Raw genomic sequence first — 23,903 nt, 5'->3', positions numbered from 1 at the left:
GAACCAGGTGTCCTATCTATGGGTCAAACTACATCAGGCTACTGTAACATCCTCTGTACTTCTTTGGCAATCACTTACAGGTATTTTCCATGTTATAAGCCATAGGCCTATACTGTATGTGGACTGGGACTTATACAATGTTGTTTGTTCTAATAGGAACAGGAGAAAATACCTGTTTTTGTTTCATGGAGATAGATTGGGGTTTTGTAGAAAGAAGATTATTTGTTTTCTCAAATATTTCACTGTGTAATCCTATACTCTGGTGGAACGGTGTTCACATATTTGGCTTATACAAGATGTAGGGAAATTCCCTAGTTGATTTATGAACACAACACCATTACACCATGCTAACTTGCTCACTCTCACAAATGAACACTCTTCTCATGTTTGTATTTTACCCTTACACCCCATACCCCCTTTCCCTCGAGGCTCAACTGAAGTGACTTTGGGTCAACACCATGAGGACCAAAAACACTTAAATCATGAAATAGCCCTGTCCATTTCCTGTTCCAACAACCAACCATCTTATGTACTGTAGCTACATGACCTCAAATTCCTATGGCTATAGCTCATCCCCTTACCATGTCTTGACAGCTCTTGTATTGCTGATAGCAAGAACAAAGAGTTCAGTGACGTACTCCTGCGTTTTCATGCAACACTTATACCACCATGGGTAACTAGACATTTTCATTTTGCCATGATGCTAATGAAACATTAAACATTCCAGAATTAATTTCAATATGCAGTATCTAAATATAAATCTGACCATCTTGATCCTACCATAAAACAAACTCTATGGGGCTGTTTCGCGGACACAAATTAAACCTAATCCTAGACTAAATTTAACTTTTAAACTGGACTAACTGAAATTACATTTCTCAGACATTGCTTAAAATAGTCTCAGATTTGCCCTAGTCTAGATTTTAAAAGTCTGATTTCCAGAAGTACGATTAGAATGAATCTAGATCTAAGTGAAAGCTTAAATTAAACCTGGTCAAAGTCTTCAGTCTTCAGATGAATGGATGTTGGCCCCCAGGTTGACCTTGGCAAAGGAAGAAAATGGATTACCTGGACTATTTCAATGAGGATCAAAGAGCACCTCCAAGGCAAGACAGAAGGGCGGTTATAGACAGGAGCAACCCACTGAATGATTTTGATTAAATCAATTTTCGTGACTGTTTCCATACAAAGAAAATGCAGCTGACATTTAGTTTTTTGGCATCTGGAACCTTCCATCATGCATAATAGTCCACAAGTCTGCAATGGTGTATGTGAACTGAAAGACGATTACATGAAGTTCCCTTATGCTGTTGCCCAACTACAAGGTAGAGTTATATGACTATGGGAACTTCCCTGGAGTCATTGACTGTATAAATGGAAGTCATATTCCCATCAAGTGTCCCTCTACAGCAGATGCGGAGGAGTACAGGAATCTTAAAAACTGGTTCTCAATAAATGTACAAAGTGTGTGCACTCCCAATTTGCAGTTCTCCAACATTGTTGCACGTCGGAAAGGTGTAACTCATGACTCAAGGATTTTCCAAAACTACTCTTTGTATGCTCAGCTTGAAGGAGGACAACATAGTGGAATCATACTTGGGACAGTGGGTATGCACAGACCAACTTAATGTTCACCCCCTATCTTCATGCAATAGGACCTGAGCAACAACGGTACAACCAAGCTCATATTCGCACCAGAGGTGCAGTGGAGCGTATTTTTGGTATATGGAGACTTTCAGCATGCTTATAGAAAAGGGCACTCAAGATGTACTGCACTGACACAAATGACTGATGATTGGTTGAAATAAATTGATAATAAGAAGATTGTGGGAGCTGTACTGTTAGATTTCAGTGCAGCCTTTGATATTATTGACCATAACCTGTTGTTGAAAAACCTATGTGTTATGGCTTTTCAGCCTCTGCCATATCATGGATTCAGAGCTATCTATCTAATAGAACTCAAATGGTTTTCTTTAATGGATTGTTCGCTAATGTCAAACATGTAAAGTGCGCTGTACCGCAGAGCAGCTCCCTAGGCCCTCTACTCTTTTCTATTTTTTACCAATGACCTGCAACTGGCATTAAACAAAGCATGTGTGTCCATATACAGTACGCATCAGCAACCACAGCTAATGAAGTCACTGCAACCCTTAACGAAGAGTTGCAGTCTGTTTTGGAATGGGTGGCCAGTAATAAACTGGTCCTGAACATCTCTAAAACTAAGAGAATTGTATTTGGTACAAATCATTCCCTAAGTTCTAGACCTCAGCTGAATATGGTAATGAATGGTGTGGCTGTTGAACAAGTTGAGGAGACTAAATTACTTGGTGTTACCTTAGATTATAAACTGTCATGGTCAAAACATATAGATCCAATGGTTGTAAAGATGGGGAGAGGTCTGTCTGTAATAAAGAGATGCTCTGCTTTTTTGACACCACACTCCAAAAAGAAAGTCTAGTTTTGTCCAGTCGTGTGGTCCCAAATTATTTGCATAGTCAACTTACACACAGCTCTGACACACACACTTACCCCACCAGACATGCCACAAGGAGTCTTTTCACAGTCCCAAAATCCAGAACAAATTCAAGAAAGCGTACAGTATTTTATAGAGCCATTATTGCATGGAACTCCGTTCCATCTCATATTGCTCAAATGAACAGCAAACCTGGTTAAAAAAAACCCAGATAAAGCAACATCTCACAGCACAACGCCTCTCCCCTATTTGACCTAGATAGTTTGTGTGTATGTATTGATATGTAGGCTATGTGTGCTATGTGTAGTTCTGTCCTTGAGCTGTTCTTGTCTATTAATGTTCTGTATTATGTCATGTTTCATGTTTTGTGTGGACCCCAGGAAGAGTAGCTGCTGCTTTCGCAACAGCTAATGGGGATCCTAATAAAATACAAAAAATACCAAATGGAAGAGTCGTTTCCAGTGTCTCAGAAACACATTGCGCTTTCAACCAAGAAGATGCTGCATTGTCATAATTGCAACAGCAGTGCTTCACAATTACCTCAAACAGCATGGCTGCCCAGATCAATGACCTCAAACAGCATGGCTGCCCAGATCAATGACCTCAAACAGCATGGCTGCCCAGATCAATGACCTCAAACAGCATGGCTGCCCAGATCAATGACCTCAAAACAGCATTGCTGCCCAGATCAATGACCTCAAACAGCATGGCTGCCCAGATCAATGACCTCAAACAGCATGGCTGCCCAGATCAATTACCTCAAACAGCATGGCTGCCCAGATCAATGACCTCAAACAGCATGGCTGCCCAGATCAATGACCTCAAACAGCATGGTTGCCCAGATCCTCGCATTGAAGATGAAGATGTCCCATATGTTCCCATGGTTGAGGCAGACAATGACAGAACTGGACAACCCTGCAGAGAAGCTTTTGCTATGCAGCACTTCTCACAACAAAGATAGCTCAAGTGATTGAAGCAAACAATAGCCATGGATTGGTAACAAAAAGGTTTTTAATTCACAAAGGGAAATATCGGGACCCCAAACTGGTGCTGGTTCGAGAAGAACATTGGTACTGCTGATGCTTCCTGTTTCTCTCCTCCTCCTTCATAGACAACTCAACATGAAGGATTTGCATCTTCATATCATGCTCTTCTTTTAAATACATTAGTTTGTGCTCAGGAAATTCCATGGCCAGTTTCTCATGCATGCTCAGCCTCTTTGTCTTTGTCCTCCGGCCCGGGTTAGTGACACAATCTTCCCTCCTGGCTGCTGCAGATGTAGCGGGCTGACCTTCATCCTGTCTTATCCCCTCCAAGCTATGGTGATCATCTGCCTCTAGACATTTCTTCAAGAGTTGAGTTCATGACATAATTTTTATTATGGGAGCGCACGAGATGACTGACAACATTACATATTCCCTGCAGTCCGGGGATGGCACATGTTGAATGAATGTGTCCTACAAAATGAGGACTGGAAAGGTCCACATCTGAACTGTCCAAATGGTCATCATCAGGGATACCTTCCAGGGTACCTTAGAAAGACAAGACGATATAGAAATTATATTAGCAATGATATATTATACTGTTTGTGTTATATTTCTGTCACACAAATACATTTAGGCCCCACTGTGTAGTGTTACACAAGAAAACAAACATTTAAAAGTGACTCTGATTTGTAAAAGTGGGCCAAAAATAAATACAGTATCTTACCTGAAGTTATTGTAGCATCCTTTTGTTTCTTTTTTATTTGAGTTGATTTCATTACAAATGGGAGTCCAGGCATTATTTTTCTTGTTTTCTGTTGATGAATCATGCTGTTTGTTATCGATAATTTGGTGGTTTGACACAATTCACTTCAAGAGGGTTTTTTCAGTCACTGAAATTCTTTGAACGTTTTCCTTTTACCTCCTTTCCTTTGTTTGGTTTAGGTGACTTGCTCCAATTCCACACAATGCTTATGTATTAGTGTCCCATCTCTGGTTTTTGAAGCATCCTCGGGTCAGCACCAAGTGTACATCGTTAATCTAATTAGGCTTCACAAAGATTAACTGGTTAGTCCTTACTTACCTTAGTCTGGGACTCCCCAGTGTAGAACTAATTAATCTGAAGTTAAGCAACGTCTCAGAAAGCAATTTTTAAAAATCTGGATTAATTTAAGTAGAATTAGCCTAGTCCTGAATTGAATTAAACTCTGTCTGGGAAACTGCTCCTATACAGTGGGGGAAAAAAGTATTTAGTCAGCCACCAATTGTGTAAGTTCTCCCACTTAAAAAGATGAGAGAGGCCTGTACTTTTCATCACAGGTACACGTCAACTATGACAGACAAATTGAGAATTATAAATCCAGAAAATCACATTGTAGGATTTTTTAATGAATTTATTTGCAAATTATGGTGGAAAATAAGTATTTGGTCAATAACAAAAGTTTCTCAATACTTTGTTATATACCCTTTGTTGGCAATGACACAGGTCAAACGTTTTCTGTAAGTATTCACAAGGTTTTCACACACTGTTGCTGGTATTTTGGCCCATTCCTCCATGCAGATCTCCTCTAGAGCAGTGATGTTTTGGGGCTGTCGCTGGGCAACACGGACTTTCAACTCCCTCCAAATATTTTCTATGGGGTTGAGATCTGGAGACTGGCTAGGCCACTCCAGGACCTTGAAATGCTTCTTACGAAGCCACTCCTTCGTTGCCCGGGCGGTGTGTTTGGGATCATTGTCATGCTGAAAGACCCAGCCACGTTTCATCTTCAATGCCCTTGCTGATGGAAGGAGGTTTTCACTCAAAATCTCACGATACATGGCCCCATTCATTCTTTCCTTTACACGGATCAGTCGTCCTGGTCCCTTTGCAGAAAAAACAGCCCCAAAGCATGATGTTTCCACCCCCCATGCTTCACAGTAGGTATGGTGTTCTTTGGATGCAACTCAGCATTCTTTGTCCTCCAAACACGACGAGTTGAGTTTTTACCAAAAAGTTAGATTTTGGTTTCATCTGACCATATGACATTCTCCCAATCCTCTTCTGGATCATCCAAATGCACTCTAGCAAACTTCAGACGGGCCTGGACATGTACTGGCTTAAGCAGGGGGACACGTCTGGCACTGCAGGATTTGAGTCCCTGGCGGCGTAGTGTGTTACTGATGGTAGGCTTTGTTACTTTGGTCCCAGCTCTCTGCAGGTCATTCACTAGGTCCCCCCGTGTGGTTCTGGGATTTTTGCTCACCGTTCTTGTGATCATTTTGACCCCACGGGGTGAGATCTTGCGTGGAGCCCCAGATCGAGGGAGATTATCAGTGGTCTTGTATGTCTTCCATTTCCTAATAATTGCTCCCACAGTTGATTTCTTCAAACCAAGCTGCTTACCTATTGCAGATTCAGTCTTCCCAGCCTGGTGCAGGTCTACAATTTTGTTTCTGGTGTCCTTTGACAGCTCTTTGATCTTGGCCATAGTGGAGTTTGGAGTGTGACTGTTTGAGGTTGTGGACAGGTGTCTTTTCATACTGATAACAAGTTCAAACAGGTGCCATTAATATAGGTAACGAGTGGAGGACAGAGGAGCCTCTTAAAGAAGACGTTACAGGTCTGTGAGAGCCAGAAATCTTGCTTGTTTGTAGGTGACCAAATACTTATTTTCCACCATAATTTGCAAATAAATTCATAAAAAATCCTACAATGTGAATTTCTGGGATTTTCTTTCTCAATTTGTCTGTCATAGTTGACGTGTACCTATGATGAAAATTACAGGCCTCTCTCATCTTTTTAAGTGGGAGAATTTGCACAATTGGTGGCTGACTAAATACTTTTTTTCCCCACTGTAAATGTATGTTTACATTTCACAACTTCCCATTTCTGTAAGGGGAAAACTGTTTTTGGGCACTCAAATCATCATTAAATTATCATAAAAGCATACCCTATACCCTACTGTAATCAATCGCACACAACAAACCATCTAACATGTGATTTAGTATTACAGACCAAATAGTCTTCTAGGCCTATGTAAATCCATGACTCTTGCATTTAACAAGCGACTCACATAGAACTACACATATTAAACCAAAGGCCTATAATTAATAGACTATGAGAATAAAACATAATGCCCAGATATAATAGTAATAATCACAATAGGCTTAGCAACCTCTCACTGGCTCAGCAACCAGGAGATATTAGGCTAGGTGGCCACAAATGTAATTTAACACTAGGAGAGCCGAGAGCTCCGTATTGACTCAAAACGAATGTACTTTTTAAATTCCTCTGCCATTTTAAAAGTTATGTCCCCCCATCCTTGACTTATCCTAAATAAGTCTAACACACTATTTTTTTATAAGCAGTTTTAAGAGGACATGTCAATTGATACTACACCTAAACTATATCAAAACAAATTTGACACATATAATAATAGTTAGCCTAAAGACAAGATTACATTGACAATAGTCTGGTGGGTGAGAATATTATAAATTGTATATGAAGAATCTCATGAACAGCACAGCTTGGAATTAACACAGAGGCAGGGGGAGAAAACAACAGCATAATGGCTCACATCAACAGCATAATCCCAGAAACCCTAGACCCACTCCAATTTGCATACCGCCCCAACAGATCCACAGATGATGCAATCTCTATCGCACTCCACACTGCCCTTTCCCACCTGGACAAGAGGAACACCTACGTGAGAATGCTATTCATTGACTACAGCTCAGCATTCAACACCATAGTGCCCTCTAAGCTCATCACTAAGCTAAGGATCCTGGGACTAAACACCTCCCTCTGCAACTGGATCCTGGACTTCCTGACGGCCGCCCCAGGTGGTGAGGGTAGGTAACAACACATCTGCCACACTGATCCTCAACACGGGGGCCCAGGGGTGCGTGCTCAGTCCTCCTGTACTCTCTGTTCACCCATGACTGCATGGCCAGGCACGCACTCCAACACCATCATTAAGTTCCGACGACACAACAGTGGTAGGCCTGATCACCGACAACGATAGTCAGCCTAAGGGAGGAGGTCAGAGATCTGGCCGTGTGGTGCCAGGACAACAACCTCTCCCTCAACGACCAAGACAAAGGAGATGATTGTGGACTACGGGAAAAAAAGAGGACTGAGCACGCCCCCATTCTCATCGACGGGGCTGTAGTGGAACAGGTTGAGAGCTTCCAAGTTCCTTTGGTGTCCACATCACCAACGAACTATCATGGTCCAAACACACCAAGACAGTCGTGAAGAGGCACGACAAAGCCTATTCCCCCTCAGGAGACTAAAAAGATTTGGCATGGGTCCTCAGATCCTCAAAAATTCTACAGCTGCACCATCGAGAGCATCCTGACTGGTTGCATCACCGCCTGGTATGGCAACTGCTTGGGCCTCTGACCGCAAGGCACTACAGAGTGGTAGTGCGTACGGCCCCAGTACATCACTGGGGCAAAGCTCCCTGCCATCCAGGACCTCTATACCAGGCGGTGTCAGAGGAAGGCCTCAAAATTGTCAAAGACTCCAGCCACCCTAGTCATAGACTGTTCTCTCTGCTACCGCATGGCCAAGCGGTACCGGAGTGCCAAGTCTAGGTCCAAAAGACTTCTCAACAGCTTCTACCCCAAGCCATAAGACTCCTGAACAGCTAATCATGGCTACCCGGACTATTTGCACTGCCCCCCACCCCATCCTTTTTACGCTGCTGCTACTCTGTTAAGTAAGTATTTATGCATAGTCACTTTAACTCTACCCACATGTACATATTACTTCAACTACCTCCTATCGGGTGCCCCCGCACATTGACTCTGCAACGTACCCCCCTGTATATATAGCCTCCCACTGTCACTTTATTTTACTGTATATATAGCCTCCCTACTGTCACTTTATTTTACTTCTGCTGTTTTTTTCTCAACACTTTTTTTGTTGTTGTTTTATTCTTACTTTTTTTGTTTAAAATAAATGCACTGTTGGTTAAGGGCTGTAAGTAAGCATTTCACTGTAATGTCTGCACCTGTTGTATTCGGCGCATGTGACCAATAAAATTTGATTTGATTTGATTTGAAAACAGAGTGCCAAAAAGTGACTGTTGCTGATTCTCCTACAGTCACAAGCAGGTAAGACATTTTGATATCTATATATACAGTTGAAGTCGGAAGTTTACATACACTTAGGTTGGAGTCATTAAAACTCGTTTTTCAACCACTCCACAAATTTCTTGTTAACAAACTATAGTTTAGTCGGTTAGGACATCTACTTTGTGCATGACACAAGTAATTTTTCCAACAATTGTTTACAGACAGATTATTTCACTTATAATTTACTGTATCACAATTCCAGTGGGTCAGAAGTTTACATACACTAAGTTGACTGTGCCTTTAAACAGCTTGGAAATTCCAGAAAATGATGTCATGGCTTTAGAAGCTTCTGATAGGCTAATTGACATAATTTGAGTCAATTGGAGGTGTACCTGTGTATGTATTTCAAGGCCTACCTTCAAACTCAGGGCCACTTTGCTTAACATCATGGGAAAATCTAAAGAAATCAGCCAAGACCTCAGAAAAACAATTGTAGAACTCCACAAGTCTGGTTCATCCTTGGGAGCAATATCCAAACGCCTGAAGGTACCACGTTCATCTGTACAAACAATATTACGCAATTATAAACACCATGGGACCACGCAGCCGTCATACCGCTCAGAAAGGAGACGCGTTCTGTCTCCTAGAGATGAACGTACTTTGGTGCGAAAGTGCAAATCAATCCCAGAACAACAGCAAAGGACCTTGTGAAGATGCTGGAGGAAACAGGTACAAAAGTATCTACATCCACAGTAAAACGAGTCCTATATCGACATAACCTGAAAAGCCGCTCAACAAGGAAGAAGCCACTGCTCCAAAACTGCCATAAAAAGCCAGACTACGGTTTGCAACTGCACATGGGGACAAAGATCGTACTTTTTGGAGAAATTTCCTCTGGTCTGATGAAACAAAAATATAACTTTTTGGCCATAATGACCATCGTTATGTTTGGAGGGAAAAGGGGGTGGCTTGCAAGCCGAAGAACACAATCCCAACCGTGAAGCACGGGGGTGGCATCATCATGCTGTGGGGGTGCTTTGCTGCAGGAGGGACTGGTGCACTTCACAAAATAGATGGCATCATGAGGACAGAAAATTATGTGGATATATTGAAGCAACATCTCGAAACATCAGTCAGGAAGTTAAAGCTTGGTCGCAAATTGGTCTTCCAAATGGACAATTACCCCAAGCATACTTCCAAAGTTGTGGCAAAATGGCTTAAGGACAGCAAAGTCAAGGTATTGGAGTGGCCATAACAAAGCCCTGACCTCAATCCTATAGAAAATGTGTGGGCAGAACTGAAAAAGCATGTGCGAGCAAGGAGGCCTTCAAAACTGACTCAGCTCTATCAGGAGGAATGGGCCAAAATTCACCCAACTTATTGTGGGAAGCTTGTGGAAGGCTACCCGAAACGTTTGACCCAAGTTAAACAATTTAAAGGCAATGCTACCAAATACTAATTGAGTGTATGTAAACTTCTGACCCACTGGGAATGTGATGAAAGAAATAAAAGCTTAAATAAATCATTCTCTCTACTATTATTCTAACATTTCACATTCTTAAAATAAAGTGGTGATCCTAACTGACCTAAGACAGGGTATTTTTACTAGGATTAAATGTCAGGAATTGTGAAAAACTGAGTTTAAATGTATTTTGCTAAGGTGTATGTAAACTACCGACTTCTGATTAGGTGGGCCTGCGCCCACCCAGGCCCACCTGTGCCTATGCCCCTGATCTGCAACTTGGTTGCATCCAGTTGAAACTTTTCAACTTTGTGCAACTGGTTGCAAGCAACAGCCAATCAAAATGAATGCTTTTGCCACATGATCCATTCGAAGGTTCGGAACTCCGGCCCAGTTGTTATGTCGACAACACAGCTGTCAGTGCTACTGGAACCGTGATCAAGGTGGACAGAAGAGACCTAAAACGGGAGCTGTATAAATAAATACTGGCGTCAGGGCTAGTAAAGGTTTATGTACATGGTTTGGAAGTCAATAAATATAAATATATATATTTTAACTGAACCCAGACCTCTCTCTGACCAGTTTCAACTAAAATTGTTCAACATGCACTAGCTACAGTGAGGGAAAAAAGTATTTGATCCCCTGCTGATTTTGTACGTTTGTCCACTGACAAAGACATGATCAGTCTATAATTTTAATGGTAGGTTTATTTGAACAGTGAGAGACAGAATAACAACAAAAAAATCCAGAAAAACACATGTCAAAAATGTTATAAATTGATTTGCATTTTAATGTGGGAAATAAGTATTTGGTGGCAAAACCCTTGTTGGCAATCACAGAGGTCAGACGTTTCTTGTAGTTGGCCACCAGGTTTGCACACATCTCAGGAGGGATTTTGTTCCACTCCTCTTTGCAGATCTTCTCCAAGTCATTAAGGTTTTGAGGCTGACGTTTGGCAACTCGAACCTTCAGCTCCCTCCACAGATTTTCTATGGGATTAAGGTCTGGAGACTGGCTAGGCCACTCCATGACCTTAATGTGCTTCTTCTTGAGTCACTCCTTTGTTGCCTTGGCCGTGTGTTTTGGGTCAGTGTTATGATGGAATACCCATCCACGACCCATTTTCAATGCCCTGGCTGAGGGAAGGAGGTTCTCACCCAAGATTTGACGGTACATGGCCCCGTCCATCGTCCCTTTGATGCGGTGAAGTTGTCCTGTCCAAAGCATAATGTTTCCACCTCCATGTTTGACGGTGGGGATGGTGTTCTTGGGGTCATAGGCAGCATTCCTCCTCCTCCGAACATGGCGAGTTGAGTTGATGCCAAAGAGCTCGATTTTGGTCTCATCTGACCACAACACTTTCACCCAGTTCTCCTCTGAATCATTCAGATGTTCATTGGCAAACTTCAGACGGGCCTGTATATGTGCTTTCTTGAGCAGGGGGACCTTGCGGGCGCTGCAGGATTTCAGTCCTTCGCGGCGTAGTGTGTTACCAATTGTTTTCTTGGTGACTATGGTCCCAGCTGCCTTGAGATCATTGACAAGATCCTCCCATGTAGTTCTGGGCTGATTCCTCACCGTTCTCATGATCATTGCAACTCCACAAGGTGAGATCTTGCATGGAGCCCCAGGCCGATGGAGATTGCCAGTTATTTTGTGTTTCTTCCATTTGCGAATAATCGCACCAACTGTTGTCACCTTCTCACCAAGCTGCTTGGCGATGGTCTTGTAGCCCATTCCAGACTTGTGTAGGTCTACAATCTAGTCCCTGACATCCTTGGAGAGCTCTTTGGTCTTGGCCATGGTGGAGAGTTTGGAATCTGATTGATTGATTGCTTCTGTGGACAGGTGTATTTTATACAGGTAACAAGCTGAGATTAGGAGCACTCCCTTTAAGAGTGTGCTCCTAATCTCAGCTCGTTACCTGTATAAAAGACACCTGGGAGCCAGAAATCAAATACTTATTTCCCTCATTAAAATGCAAATCAATTTATAACATTTTTGACATGCGTTTTTCTGGATTTTTTTGTTGTTATTCTGTCTCACACTGTTCAAATAAACCTACCATTAAAATTATAGACTGATAATTTCTTTGTAAGTGGGCAAATGTACAAAATCAGCAGGGGATCAAATACTTTTTTCCCTCATTGTAGCAAATTTGTTGCTAGCTTGGTTAGCTTGTTGCTAGCTAGCTTGATCAAACAGTGCTGGCAATTAAATTGTGTCTAGCTAGCTAACTTGTACAGCCAACATTTTGTCTAAATCGATCCTTATACAATAACGAATTCTCAAACAATATGACAGAAGCAGCTTCAATTTGATTGGCTGTTGCATGTAATTTTAATCGTGTTTGAGTTGCTTCATGTAACAGCAAAGTTGCTTGAAATGATGTCACTTGCAACCTGCAACTGCAACTAAAATTGTTGTAGTCGAGTCACTAAACCTTGAGTCCGAGTCGAGTCCCAGGTCCCCTGTGCTTGAGTCTGAGTCGAGTCACGAGTTCCTATGGGTAAGTCCGAGTCGAGTCTGAGTCCAAGTCAGAGTCACCAATGGTCAATAATAATAATAATAATAATATGCCATTTAGCTGACTCTTTTATCCAAAGCGACTTACAGTCATGCGTGCATACATTTTTACGTATGGGTGGTCCCAGGGATCGAACCCACTACCCTGGCGTTACAAGCGCCATGCTCTACCAATTGAGCTACAGAGGACCACGAGTCGAGTCACAAGTCCCTATGGCTGAAGTCCGAGTCCCAGTGCTCAAGTCTGAGTCACTGGGTCTGAGTTTTGAAGTTCAACGTGGTTCCGGTTTTCTCTTCTATTTTTCTGTTACATATTTGACATTGCGCCACTCTCTTTGCACCATCTGTTGAAAAACTTTTGAAAGCAAAACACATGATTAGGGGTTCTTTAGACATACAGTATTTGCTATTTTGTTTACTGCTGTTTTTTTTGCTCGCTCATACTGCCGGCTTACTGGCTCAATGCTCTTCTGTTTCTAGATTAACACCTCTATTGATGTGGCTTCGATTTGGTAGAAACCTGCCCAGCAACAACTAGTGGCGGGCTGGCGGGAAGATTTACATGTGAGTATTGAAGTAACGCAAAGATTTTCCTCCTTGCCCAATGGTCATAATTGCCTTCAATATGCAATAGCCTATGAAACAAATGTCATTCATACAGTACACAGGCTCACACATATATTTATTTTAATATAATGTTCAATAGTTATGTCAAATCAGTAATGGTGTTTTGAATGGATGAATGGTCTTTAGACGGAATTGGCTATTGCTCATGTCAGATTGAATTGGCTATTGCTCCTGTCAGGCTCTCAGATACTTTTTTGTAATCACCCACTGATATGTGTTTTTATTTATTTATTACAGAGTAAAAACAAAAGGATGACTTGTCAGAACCTGGCTATGGGATGGGGTGGGGGATTGGGAGGGTAGAGAGAGACGACAAATTCAAATACAGTCTACTTTTCTATAGGCCTACTCAAGGGGAGAGAGAGCTAGACTGTTGTTTTACTATTAAACTCAATACTATTGTTTGCAATTTCGCAAAGCTGTTTGTGTTTCTTAACCAGGCAAAGCAAAATATTAGGCTGGTGACTGGTGGTTACAGGGAAGCAAGAAAGTAACTTGCGCGATGTGTAGCCTATGATCGGAGTAAGAACCTGAGCGAAGCCTGCCTGCCCACAATCATCGATTGCGCCCCTGCAGCTCACCAGCTGATGTAGGCTGTGTGTGCCAGATGTGGCGCATCCCTTCCCGCAGCTAGAGAACCGAACCCTCTCCGCTCTGCGCACCAAGTGCTGCTCATATTCTGTTTATCAGATTAGCCTATCCAGTGGAAGTGCAAATACAAGTTACGAGAAGGCGAGTCCAAGTCACCAATGGTCGAGAAGGCGAGTCCAAGTCAACAATGTTCGAGTCCAAGTCGAGTCACAAGTCATGAAAATTGGGAGTCCTGGACTCAAGTACTGCAACACTGTCGTTGCAGCGTTAAGACTTATAAACTCAGATCAAAAGTTTCATTTATATTTTGTTTCTCCATTCTGAGACATTAAAGTTGTGATTTTGCATGCAAATGTAATGTCCATAACGCTGGAATCCCCCAGCTATTTGTACTTATTTTGACATTGACCTCAAAATCAATTATAAATCATTGCTCACATATAATTAAATTAATCAACTTAATCAGAAAACAAAATAAGATTCAGAGGACAGAAGAATCGGTCGTGGAGACTTCTCCCTCACTAGTCTCAGTTCCACTTCCATACTCTACAGACAACCACCCTGATGTTTCACTTCACGAAAGTACTGTAGTGCATTCGGAAAGTATTCAGACCCCTTGACTTTTTCCACATTTTTTACGTTACAGCCTTATTCTAAAATGGATTAAATGCCTTTTTTTCCTCATCAATCTACACACAATACGAAAACAGGTTTTTAGAAATGTTTGCAAATTTATTACAAATAAAAAAACGGAAATACCTTATTTACATAAGTATTCAGACTGTTTGCTATGAGACTTGAAATTGAGCTCAGGTGCATCCTGTTTCCATTGATCGTCCTTGAGATGTTTCTACAAAATGATTGGAGTCCACCTGTGGTAAATTCAATTGATTGGACATGATTTGGAAAGGCCTGTCTATATAAGGTCCCACAGTTGACAGTGTATGTCAGAGCAAAAACCAAGCTATGAGGTCGAAGGAATTGTCCGTAGAGCTCAGAGACAGGATTAGGTCGAGGCACAGATCTGGGGAAGGGCACCAAAACAATTCTGCAGCATCGAAGGTCCCCAAGAACACAGTGGCCTCCATCATTCTTAAATGGAAGAAGTTTGGAACCACCAAGACTCTTTCTAGAGCTGGCCGCCCGGGCCAAACTGAGCAATCGAGTGAGAAGGGCATTGGTCAGGGAGGTGACCAAGAACCTGATGGTCACTCTTACAGAGCTCCAGAGTTCCTCTGTAGAGATGGGAGAACCTTCCAGAAGGACAACCATCTCTGCAGCACTCCACCAATCAGGCCTTTACGGTAGAGTGGCCAGACAGAAGCCACTCCTCAGTAAAAGGCACATGACAGCCCGTTTGGAGTTTGCCAAAAGGCACCTAAAGGACTCTCAGACCGTGAGAAACAAGATTCTCTGGTCTGATGAAACCACGATTGAACTCTCAAGACCTCAGACTGGCGCGAAGGTTCACCTTCCAATACGACAATGACCCTAAGCACACAGCCAAGACAACGCAGGAGTGGCTTCGGGACAAGTCTTTGAATGTCCTTGAGTGGCCCAGCCAGAGCCCAGACTTGAACCTGATCAAACATCTCTGGAGAGCTGAAAATAGCTGTGCAGCGACGCTCCCCATCCAACCTGACAGAGCTTGAGAGGATCTGCAGAGAAGAATGGGAGAAACTCCCCAAATACAGGTGTGCCAAGCTTGTAGCATCATACCCAAGAAGACTCAAGGATGTAATCACTGCCAAAGGTGCTTCAACAAAGTACTGAGTAAAGGGTCTGAATACTTATGTTAATGTGATATTTCAGTTTTTCTTTTTTATAAATTTGCTAACATTTCTAAAAACCTGTTTTTGCTTTGTCATTATGGGGTATTGTGTATAGATTGATGATCAAAAAAAATATTTAATCAATTTTAGAATAAGGCTGTAAGGTAACAAAATGTGGAAAAAGTCAAGGGGTCTGAATACTTTCTGAATGCACTGTACATTAACCCTTCAAGTGTGTTCTACTGCCTCTACTCGAGGCCCAAGCTTTTGTGGTACAGGTGGCATTCACCTCTGCCCCGCAGGATCATTCTGGTGGTCTCTTGAGCATTGGTGTTCCTGTTGAAAGGTAGGGCTTCATTGTGCATATGGATGTATCTCAGGATAGTGGGGATACTGTTCTCTTGCCTCTACCCAAGGCCGGGACTTTTGAGGTACAGGTAGAATAGCACCTCTACACCACTTGATCTGCTGTTCTCTCTCTCTCTCTCTCTCTCTCTCTCTCTCTCTCTCTCTCGCAAAAACGGATTGTCTTCTGAGGAGAAGGTGGGTCACAAAAAAGTTACATTTTCATATATTAATTTTTCACAATTAAGCCTCATATTCCAACATCAATATCCCAAAGTACAAATGTAGCCTGTGTAATTAAGCCTATGTAAAACAGACATTGAAACTAGACCTTACAACATCTAGAAACCTCATGAAGAGGTTGAGACCTCTTGGTGTAACAGTTGAGGTGCTCTGACAGTGGCGGGGACCTGGCTGCTGTTGCATAGTCTTCCTATAATAAATGTCATGAATATCATGATTCAGATGTTTTTTTGGTCCCACTTTAAATGATGTGCAGCTTATAAAGGCGTCATAAAGCCTTCATAAAGCCTTCATAAACAGTACATAAATGTGTCACAAATCATCTATAACCATATGTCATGCTCTATATTGGGTTCATAAATGTGGCATAACTGTGTGACATAACTACCAATGTCAAATGTGACTTAACCCACTAGGTCAAATATGACATAAACCTGTGCTTTATAAAGGGTGGCATAAGCACCACTTAATAAAGGCGTCATAAATCATATTGAGGCTTCACAAAGCATTTATCACCTTGTCATGCATCTTGGTAGAGCATTGCAATGCCAGGATAGTGGGTTCGAGTCCCAGGACCACCCATACGTAAAAATGTATGCACACATGCCTGTAAGTCTCTTTGGATAGAAGTGTCTGCTAAATTGTATATATTTTTTTACTCTAAAACATATCTAGGATGGCCCAACCACTTTCCCACTTGGATGCCTAGCCAATCTGGTTTTCCCCGTTTTTTCATACCTTTTTAATAGAAAAACAACAGCATTAGATTTTCTGTGTTCACAACAATGCTTAAACCACATCAGGGGAATACTTTTGAGATCTAGGACAAATCTAAGAAACTTCAATTTTTTTGTGTAGTTGCCCTTTAATTCAGTACACATGCCCTGCACTGTTGTTTGGTTAGCAGTGTTTCTGCAGTGCAGTAAGCACACATGATGAGTTCACAAATCAAATGCCCACTGGATAGCGAAAAACAAGTAAGTGAACCTTTATTTATTGTAATTAAAATGAGTTTGTAGTAGTTAAGTGTTGATTTAGATTACATACGTAGCTCAATCTTTATTTCAAATAATTTTGGTGACTTCACAGCAATTGCTAGCTAGGTAGCTAGCTAATGAGATTTAGCTAGCTAGAATGCTCAGCTAAATAAAAATCCCCCTGGAAACAGCCACGTCTCATAGTCACATCATGAGATTAGCAAATGAAAGAGGAATATAATAATACGAAGAGAATGGAGTTTCCCATCTCCCCATTTAGATTATTTCTGGCGCAGCACAGAAATGCCTTTATCCAGATGGTGTTTCCTAACCGACCTGCTAACTTTCTTTGTTGTTACTTTTAAGGTTTAGCCAACATACAGTACCTCCAGCAGGCAAGAACCACCAACCACCAACTCAGGGACAAGCTCCTGATCTTTGTGTCTGGTACCTGTCACAGGCTACACTATTCACAGCCCTGTGTAATGTTCAATTTAATTAAATTGCTGGACTTTTTAAAACTTAATGTATTTGTATTGTTTTAAAAATGTAAAAATAAAAGGAAATGCTTTAAACATGTCTTTCATGTTTATTTGTTTTAGCTGTTAGTGAATTCCCTAAGTGTTTATACATTTGTGTTTACATCATTAAGCCTTTATGTATGTGTTATGAATGACCAAAGGTGTCTGACTTTATAGTATGTACAGGATCATATGATACATGGAATTTATGTACAGTACCAGTCAAAAGTTTGGACACACCTACTCATTCAAGGGTTTTTTGTTATTATTACTATTTACTACATCGTAGAATAATAGTGAAGACATCAAAACTATGAAATAACACATATTGAATCATGTAGTAACCAAAAAAGTATTAAACAAATTCTTCAAAGCAGCCACCCTTTTCCTTGATGACAGCTTTGCACACTCTTGGCATTCTCTCAACCGGCTTCATGAGGAATGCTTTTCCAACAGTCTTGAAGGAGTTCCCACATATGCTGAGCACCTGTTGGCTTATTGGTGTCCTTTAATAGTGGTTTCTTTGCAGCAATTCGACCATGGAGGCCTGATTCATGCAGTCTCCTCTGAACAGTTGATGTTGAGATGTGTCTGTTACTTGAACTCTGTGAGGTGCAATCTGAGGTGCAGTTAATTGCCTATTTCTGAGGCTGGCAACTCTAATGAACGTATCCTCTGCAGCAGAGGTAACTCTGGGTCTTCCTTTCCTGTGGCGGTCCTCATGAGAGCCAGTTTCATCATAGCGCTTGATGGTTTTTGCGACTCCACTTGAAGAAACGTTCAAAGACCTTCATGTCTTAAAGTAATGATGGACTGTCGTTTCTCTTTGCTTATTTGAGCTGTTCTTGCCATAATATGGACTTGGTCTTTTATAAAATAGGGCTATCTTCTGTATACCACCCCTACCTTGTCACAACACAACTGATTGGCTCAAACACATTAAGAAGGAAAGAAATGCCACAAATTAACTTTTAACAAGGCACACCTGTTAATTGAAATGCATTCCAGGTGACTACCTCATGAAGCTGGTTGAGAGTCCCCTGTAGCTCAGTTGGTAGAGAATGGCGCTTGCAATGCCAGGGTTGTGGGTTCGTTTCCCACAGGGGGCCAGTATGAAAAATGTATGCACTCACTAACTGTAAGTCGCTCTGGATAAGAGCGTCTGCTAAATGACTAAAATGTAAATGTACAAATTAGAGAATGCCAAGAGTGTGCAAAGCTGTCATCAAAGCAAAGAGTGTCTACTTTGAAGAATCTCAAATATAAAATATATTTTGATTTGTTTAACACTTTTGGTTACTACATGATTCCAGATGTGTTATTTCATTGTTTTGGTGTCTTCACTATTATTCTACAATGTAGAAAATAGTAAAAATAAAGAAAAACTCTGGAATGAATAGGTGTGTCCAAACTTTTGACTGGTACTGTATGTGTTATACATTACCAAAGGGTTCTGACTTTAAAGTAAGTACAGTGTCATGTGATATAGTCTTTATGGATGTGTTATGAATGACTGAAAGTGTCTCACTTCAAACTAAGTATTACAGGACACTACATAAAGTGTCAATAAAAAGGAAGGACAGCCACAAAGTCATAATTATTGCTAAACCCTACCTATTTCCACAATTTATCTTCTTAAAATGTGATTTGAAACCTAATCCTAACTAATGAAGGCCAAGTTTGATGCGTTGGACCTTCCGAGCATTTGGGCAGAAGTGTCTGGGAACGAGATTAGGTGTAATGTGACTAACATGACTTCACTTTAGAGCGAGGGCCATCCTACAGCACAACATGTCACATGTTTATATCATATTCAACATAAGTGGGTTATGTCACATTTGATATTGGTGATTATTTCACACAGTTATGCCACATTTATGAACCCTTTATAATGCATAACATACGGTTATAGATGCTTTGTAACACATTCATGTAGTGCTTAGGAAGGCATTATGAAGCCTTTATAAGCTGAACATAATTTAAAGCAGGACCGTTTTTTTCACTCTGCAAGTAAGCCTACCTACCAATGAGAATGACAAAAAAAATTGAACATTGTTGTCCAATTTTATCCAGAGTAAAGCTATGAAGTGCATCGGGGACTGAGCAACGCGTTTTTGTTAGGATAGACAGAGAAAGGTGCATTGAATTGGAACATTTCAGCATTGTAACAAGGTCAAATTTAAGGCAACTTCCCACACACAGAAATCTTTGGTCCCGCATTTGCCTGCATCTCAATACCTATTCAACAGTGCCCCCCGTTGGTCGATTAAATACTACACGGGAATCATTCAGACAGAATTTAGCTAGCTGGCTAACAGTACACAACTCAAAGATAAACCCACGTGGATAACATCTTGGGCTCGTTGCTATTATAGTTCGTTTCTAAGGATCGTCGTTCATATAAATGTAAGTCGTTAACGTACCTACTTAACTCTTTCGCCAAAAACAATACGCTACCGTGTTATATCCACCGTTGTTGTTGTTGGTTTGGCTTTTTGTTGCAAGCTAGCCACTATAGCTAACGTCAACTAGTAACATTAGCCATGTAAGACAAGGCCTCACTACGCCTGGTACACGAGCTGTTTTCTATTCGGGGGGTGGAGTGAACGCCGGGGACTTGCGTTGAGAGATATTATTTCTACATGTCACAAAATAAAGGGGTTTTATGTAACCTTTCTCGCCATAGGCAGGTGAGCCACCGTTTCTAAGGACTCTAAATACGCGTGCTGTTTCTGGTACCTGTAGGTCTACGTGTAGCTAGAACGTGCAGCCTCATAGCAACATATTATGTGTAGAGGTGTTTCACCCTTAGTCGATTTTAAACAATAACAACAATCACAAAGTAGGCTTCCTAAATCCATTTCAGGCCACATAGCCTTAGCTCACTCGCTTACAAAGTGTATGTTTCTTTTCACAGTCCACAATGTCCTCCGGGCACCAGAAAGCAACCATGAAGCGAAAGCAACATCAAGAAGTGGCTGTCACTGTGTCTAGCTTGGATAACAAGTCAAAAAAGACCAAAAGTCTGTCAAAGAAATCCCCTGACAGTAGTGATGAAGACTCCGAGCTGGAACAAAACTTTGCCTTATTCAGTAAAAGGAGCTCCTCAGGTATCAGCGAGGAAGACCAGGAAGAGTCTGGACGAGAGGAAGAGGAGGACAGTTTGAGTGGGGGAGAATCTCTTGAGGATGACAGTGACGAAGAGGAGGCTAATGATGAAGATGATGCAGAGGTTGAAAATGTAGAGAGTGATGGTGCTGCTGGTACTGGTGATGATGATGATGAAGACCAGACAGGTTTGGGTAGTGACACTGAGGACTCCGAGGATGTCGAAGATGACACAGAACAACCGGAAACTGTAAACAGTGGTGAAATACAAACAAAAGACGACATTAAAAAAGGTAAATCGTAAGCACAGTTTCATTCACTGCAGTTGATCTCCCAGGAACAAATGTTAGGTCTATAGGATAGTTTGGTGTGTTCTCCATCTCATTTACGAAGAACAAATCCTATAGCCATACTGAACTATACCTATACAATTTGTAACCAAATGGAAATTGTCTGCATTTGTAATTTAAACATAAGGTAATAAAATATTATCTACTAGTGAAATGTGATGTATTCTAAGCGAGCCAGCGAATCCTTCATTGTTCTTTATCATTTTTACAGAACTTTCAACAATGTCTTTTGAGGACATTCTGGAGCTTCAAAACAAGGTGGGGACAAAGGTCTATAATGAAATAGCCTACGGCACAACCAAGGCAAAACAAACACTCACGAAGAAACGCCTCAACAAGAATAGGTAATGTCCAATTGTCTGTTCACCTTCATGCATTAGAATAAGGCCATTCCAATAGCTCAGTTGGTTGGAGCATGGATGGCGCTCTCAATACCAGTGTTATGGGTTTTTGATTCCTATGTGAACCACATTGTATGTGTTACACTCAATACATACATTCAGTATCGGTAAGTCGTTTTGGAGAAAAGCTGTTATTTCAGAACTGTGGGGATGGTATATGTATTTAAACTTCTAAAAATGATTTCTCAAACATTGTATTTTGTTTTAAGGCCCATGGAGATATCAGCCAAGAGGCCCGCCCCTTTTCTCAGACAAGTAGTTCCTGTCAAGAAAACAGTAAGGCACTTCTGAAGTCTCTTGTAGACTGACATCTCCAAAATGTTGCTGTTGACCTCTCAACCCATCTTGTTGCATGCTGTAATTGTATGTCACGTGTTTTTCCCCCCAGGTATCAAGAGACCCTCGATTTGACGATCTGTCTGGTGAATACAAACCGGAGATCTTTGAGAAAACCTACAGATTCATCAACGACATCAAACAGCGCGAGAGAGATGTGTGAAAACGATAAAGTCTAATCAGTCCATATTTGTCTAGTCCATATCAGTCTGTTTTTCATTTTAGACATTCATTTTAATAGGACTTGTTCTGCATATCTTTTGTACATCATGGTCCTGCTTGTCCTCAAGATTTTTACATTTGACTATCACTGATTTTAATTGTGTCCATTCTTTGTGGTGTGTGTATATATAGGTAGTGCAGAAGAAGCTCAAGAAACCATTAAAGAGCAACCAGAAGAAGGAGAAACTTCAGTTCCTGTTGAAAAGAATGGTGAGTTAACTGCTGAACACACACACACCCATGCAAATAAGTTTTAGAATGAGGGCTGCTTTTTCTTAGAACTCACCTGATTCCTTCTCAATTCAGGAGAACCAGGAGCGGGCCCGGAAGAGCCGGGAACAGCAGCGTGAGAAGGAGCTAGAGTTCAAGAGGAAACAGAGAGAGATGGCGGGCCAGGGACTGAAGCCTTTCTTCCTCAAGAAATGTAAGTGTATTACCAGTCGGGGTGTAAAGCATGACATTTTATTCTATAGTCTATTTATTCTATTCTGAAGTCTATTTATTCTGCTCTATAGACATTATTTTTCTATGTTGTAAAGCTCTTAACTTCAGATATGATACAGTTCTATAGTCAAGGCAACAACAATGCAATATTGTTGAACCCCTCTCTGAATTTGTCACTGGACTGTAATACAATGCCGTACCCTGTTTGGTTGGGTGGGGAATCTCTTATGTTTTTTTCACATAGTGATTCAGACATATTACAATGGAATAAGAGACTGTATCACTGTCCAAACGTCATCTTCATTGACCACAAGACACTTGTTGTAGAAATGCCATTACGGTGAAAGTGCAGATAGGTTACTCAAAGCCTTACTCTGCTCTCTTAACCCTCTCACAGCCGACAAGAAGAAGCTGGAGCTGGCAGAGAAGTACAGCGAACTGAAGAAGAGCGGCAAGCTGGAAAACTTCCTCAGCAAGAAGAGGAAGAGAAATGCTGGCAAAGACCGTAGGAAGCTGCCTTTCCAGCAGAAGTGACCGTCCTGATTGGGACATTTGTCCTGATGATGATGGGACATTTTGGCCGCAGAAACTGGCCCAGGAAAAGTATTGCAGTTTTATTTGTCCTGATGATGATGATGGGACATTTTGGCCTCAGAAGCTGTCCCAGGAACAGTTTACACAGCTTAGTTTTTTTACTAAGGGGCAATCAACCAAGGGCCACTCTTCTAACTTGAGATGCATGTGAGTAACTTGAACTTTGGTCTGAAATCCCATTAACAATGTATGATTTATGTGAGAGTCCAAGATGTTTGCGTGCATCTCAAGTTTGGACTGAGCCAATAAGGTTAGGAGAGGGCTGAAAGAGACTGAAGCCAAGCAAATGCGGACCTATCATGGCCATGGAGGTGTCACAGGGGAGGACTTAATCACAACTACGGTATATAATCTAGTACTTCATATCGTCTTCCCGGTGAGGAATTGCTGAAAGCACACTGTTGATTTTGTATGTTTTTATGAGGACTAACAATGCAATTGCATATGGTTTGTATGTATCATGTTATTTAATTGGAACATGCAGAAGGGTCATTTTTGTATTAAATATACGTAATTGAAAGTATCATGAGTGTCAATCCTCTCCTCAAACAAACCTAGCATCAATGTTAAGATTATTAATTGACAAACTTGGTCGGATGGCACACAAGTGCACTCACATTGTCAAATCATTGTTTTCACCAATGGTGTGTCACAGCGGATCACTTTTGTGTGTAGTTCGAGACTGTATCCTGACTAAAAACAGTTTTTGTTTAATCAATGGGTTTACTTGCAAGAAAATGCATTAGATGGGTCATAGACATCTTTCAAATATATTTTGGGTACTCAACCACAATGCTACACCATGTACTTCTCCCCTGTACACATTTGGCATTCCATTAGGTGCATGGAGCTGTTCGCAAAATG

The 23,903-nt window shown here is 41.3% G+C and overlaps 1 protein-coding gene and 1 long non-coding RNA gene across 2 annotated transcripts; both read left to right on the top strand.

Annotated features, from left to right (window-relative positions):
• The first annotated feature begins 16,973 nt into the window (after nt 1–16,973).
• On the top strand, nt 16,974–17,638 carry LOC123484200. Its single transcript, XR_006658427.1, has 2 exons — nt 16,974–17,063; nt 17,430–17,638. It is a non-coding gene; the product is annotated as an uncharacterized LOC123484200 (long non-coding RNA).
• A 2,231-nt stretch (nt 17,639–19,869) lies between these two features.
• Nucleotides 19,870–23,562, top strand: LOC123484197 (ribosomal RNA processing protein 36 homolog). The gene is made up of 8 exons (XM_045214257.1): nt 19,870–19,990; nt 20,502–20,985; nt 21,254–21,386; nt 21,653–21,719; nt 21,832–21,936; nt 22,134–22,211; nt 22,308–22,425; nt 22,843–23,562. Exons 2-8 carry the CDS (start codon nt 20,508–20,510, stop codon nt 22,977–22,979), a joined length of 1,116 nt encoding a protein of 371 aa, XP_045070192.1. The 5' UTR covers nt 19,870–19,990; nt 20,502–20,507; the 3' UTR covers nt 22,980–23,562.
• Nucleotides 23,563–23,903: the final 341 nt, after the last annotated feature.

Source organism: Coregonus clupeaformis, unplaced genomic scaffold (assembly GCF_020615455.1).
Source record: "Coregonus clupeaformis isolate EN_2021a unplaced genomic scaffold, ASM2061545v1 scaf0226, whole genome shotgun sequence".
Taxonomy (NCBI): Eukaryota; Metazoa; Chordata; class Actinopteri; order Salmoniformes; family Salmonidae; genus Coregonus; species Coregonus clupeaformis.
The sequence above is the reverse complement of the archived record's forward strand: the minus strand, read 5'-3'. Positions and strand labels throughout refer to the sequence as shown.

What these genes read in the sequence shown, in the direction of transcription:
- LOC123484197 (XM_045214257.1), top strand. Translation starts at nt 20,508, where the DNA reads ATGTCCTCCGGGCACCAGAAAGCAACCATGAAGCGAAAGCAACATCAA. An exon ending in AAACGCCTCAACAAGAATAG is followed by an intron (nt 21,387 to 21,652) that starts GTAATGTCCAAT and finishes TTTTGTTTTAAG; the next exon opens with GCCCATGGAGATATCAGCCA. An exon ending in TCAAACAGCGCGAGAGAGAT is followed by an intron (nt 21,937 to 22,133) that starts GTGTGAAAACGA and finishes GTGTATATATAG; the next exon opens with GTAGTGCAGAAGAAGCTCAA.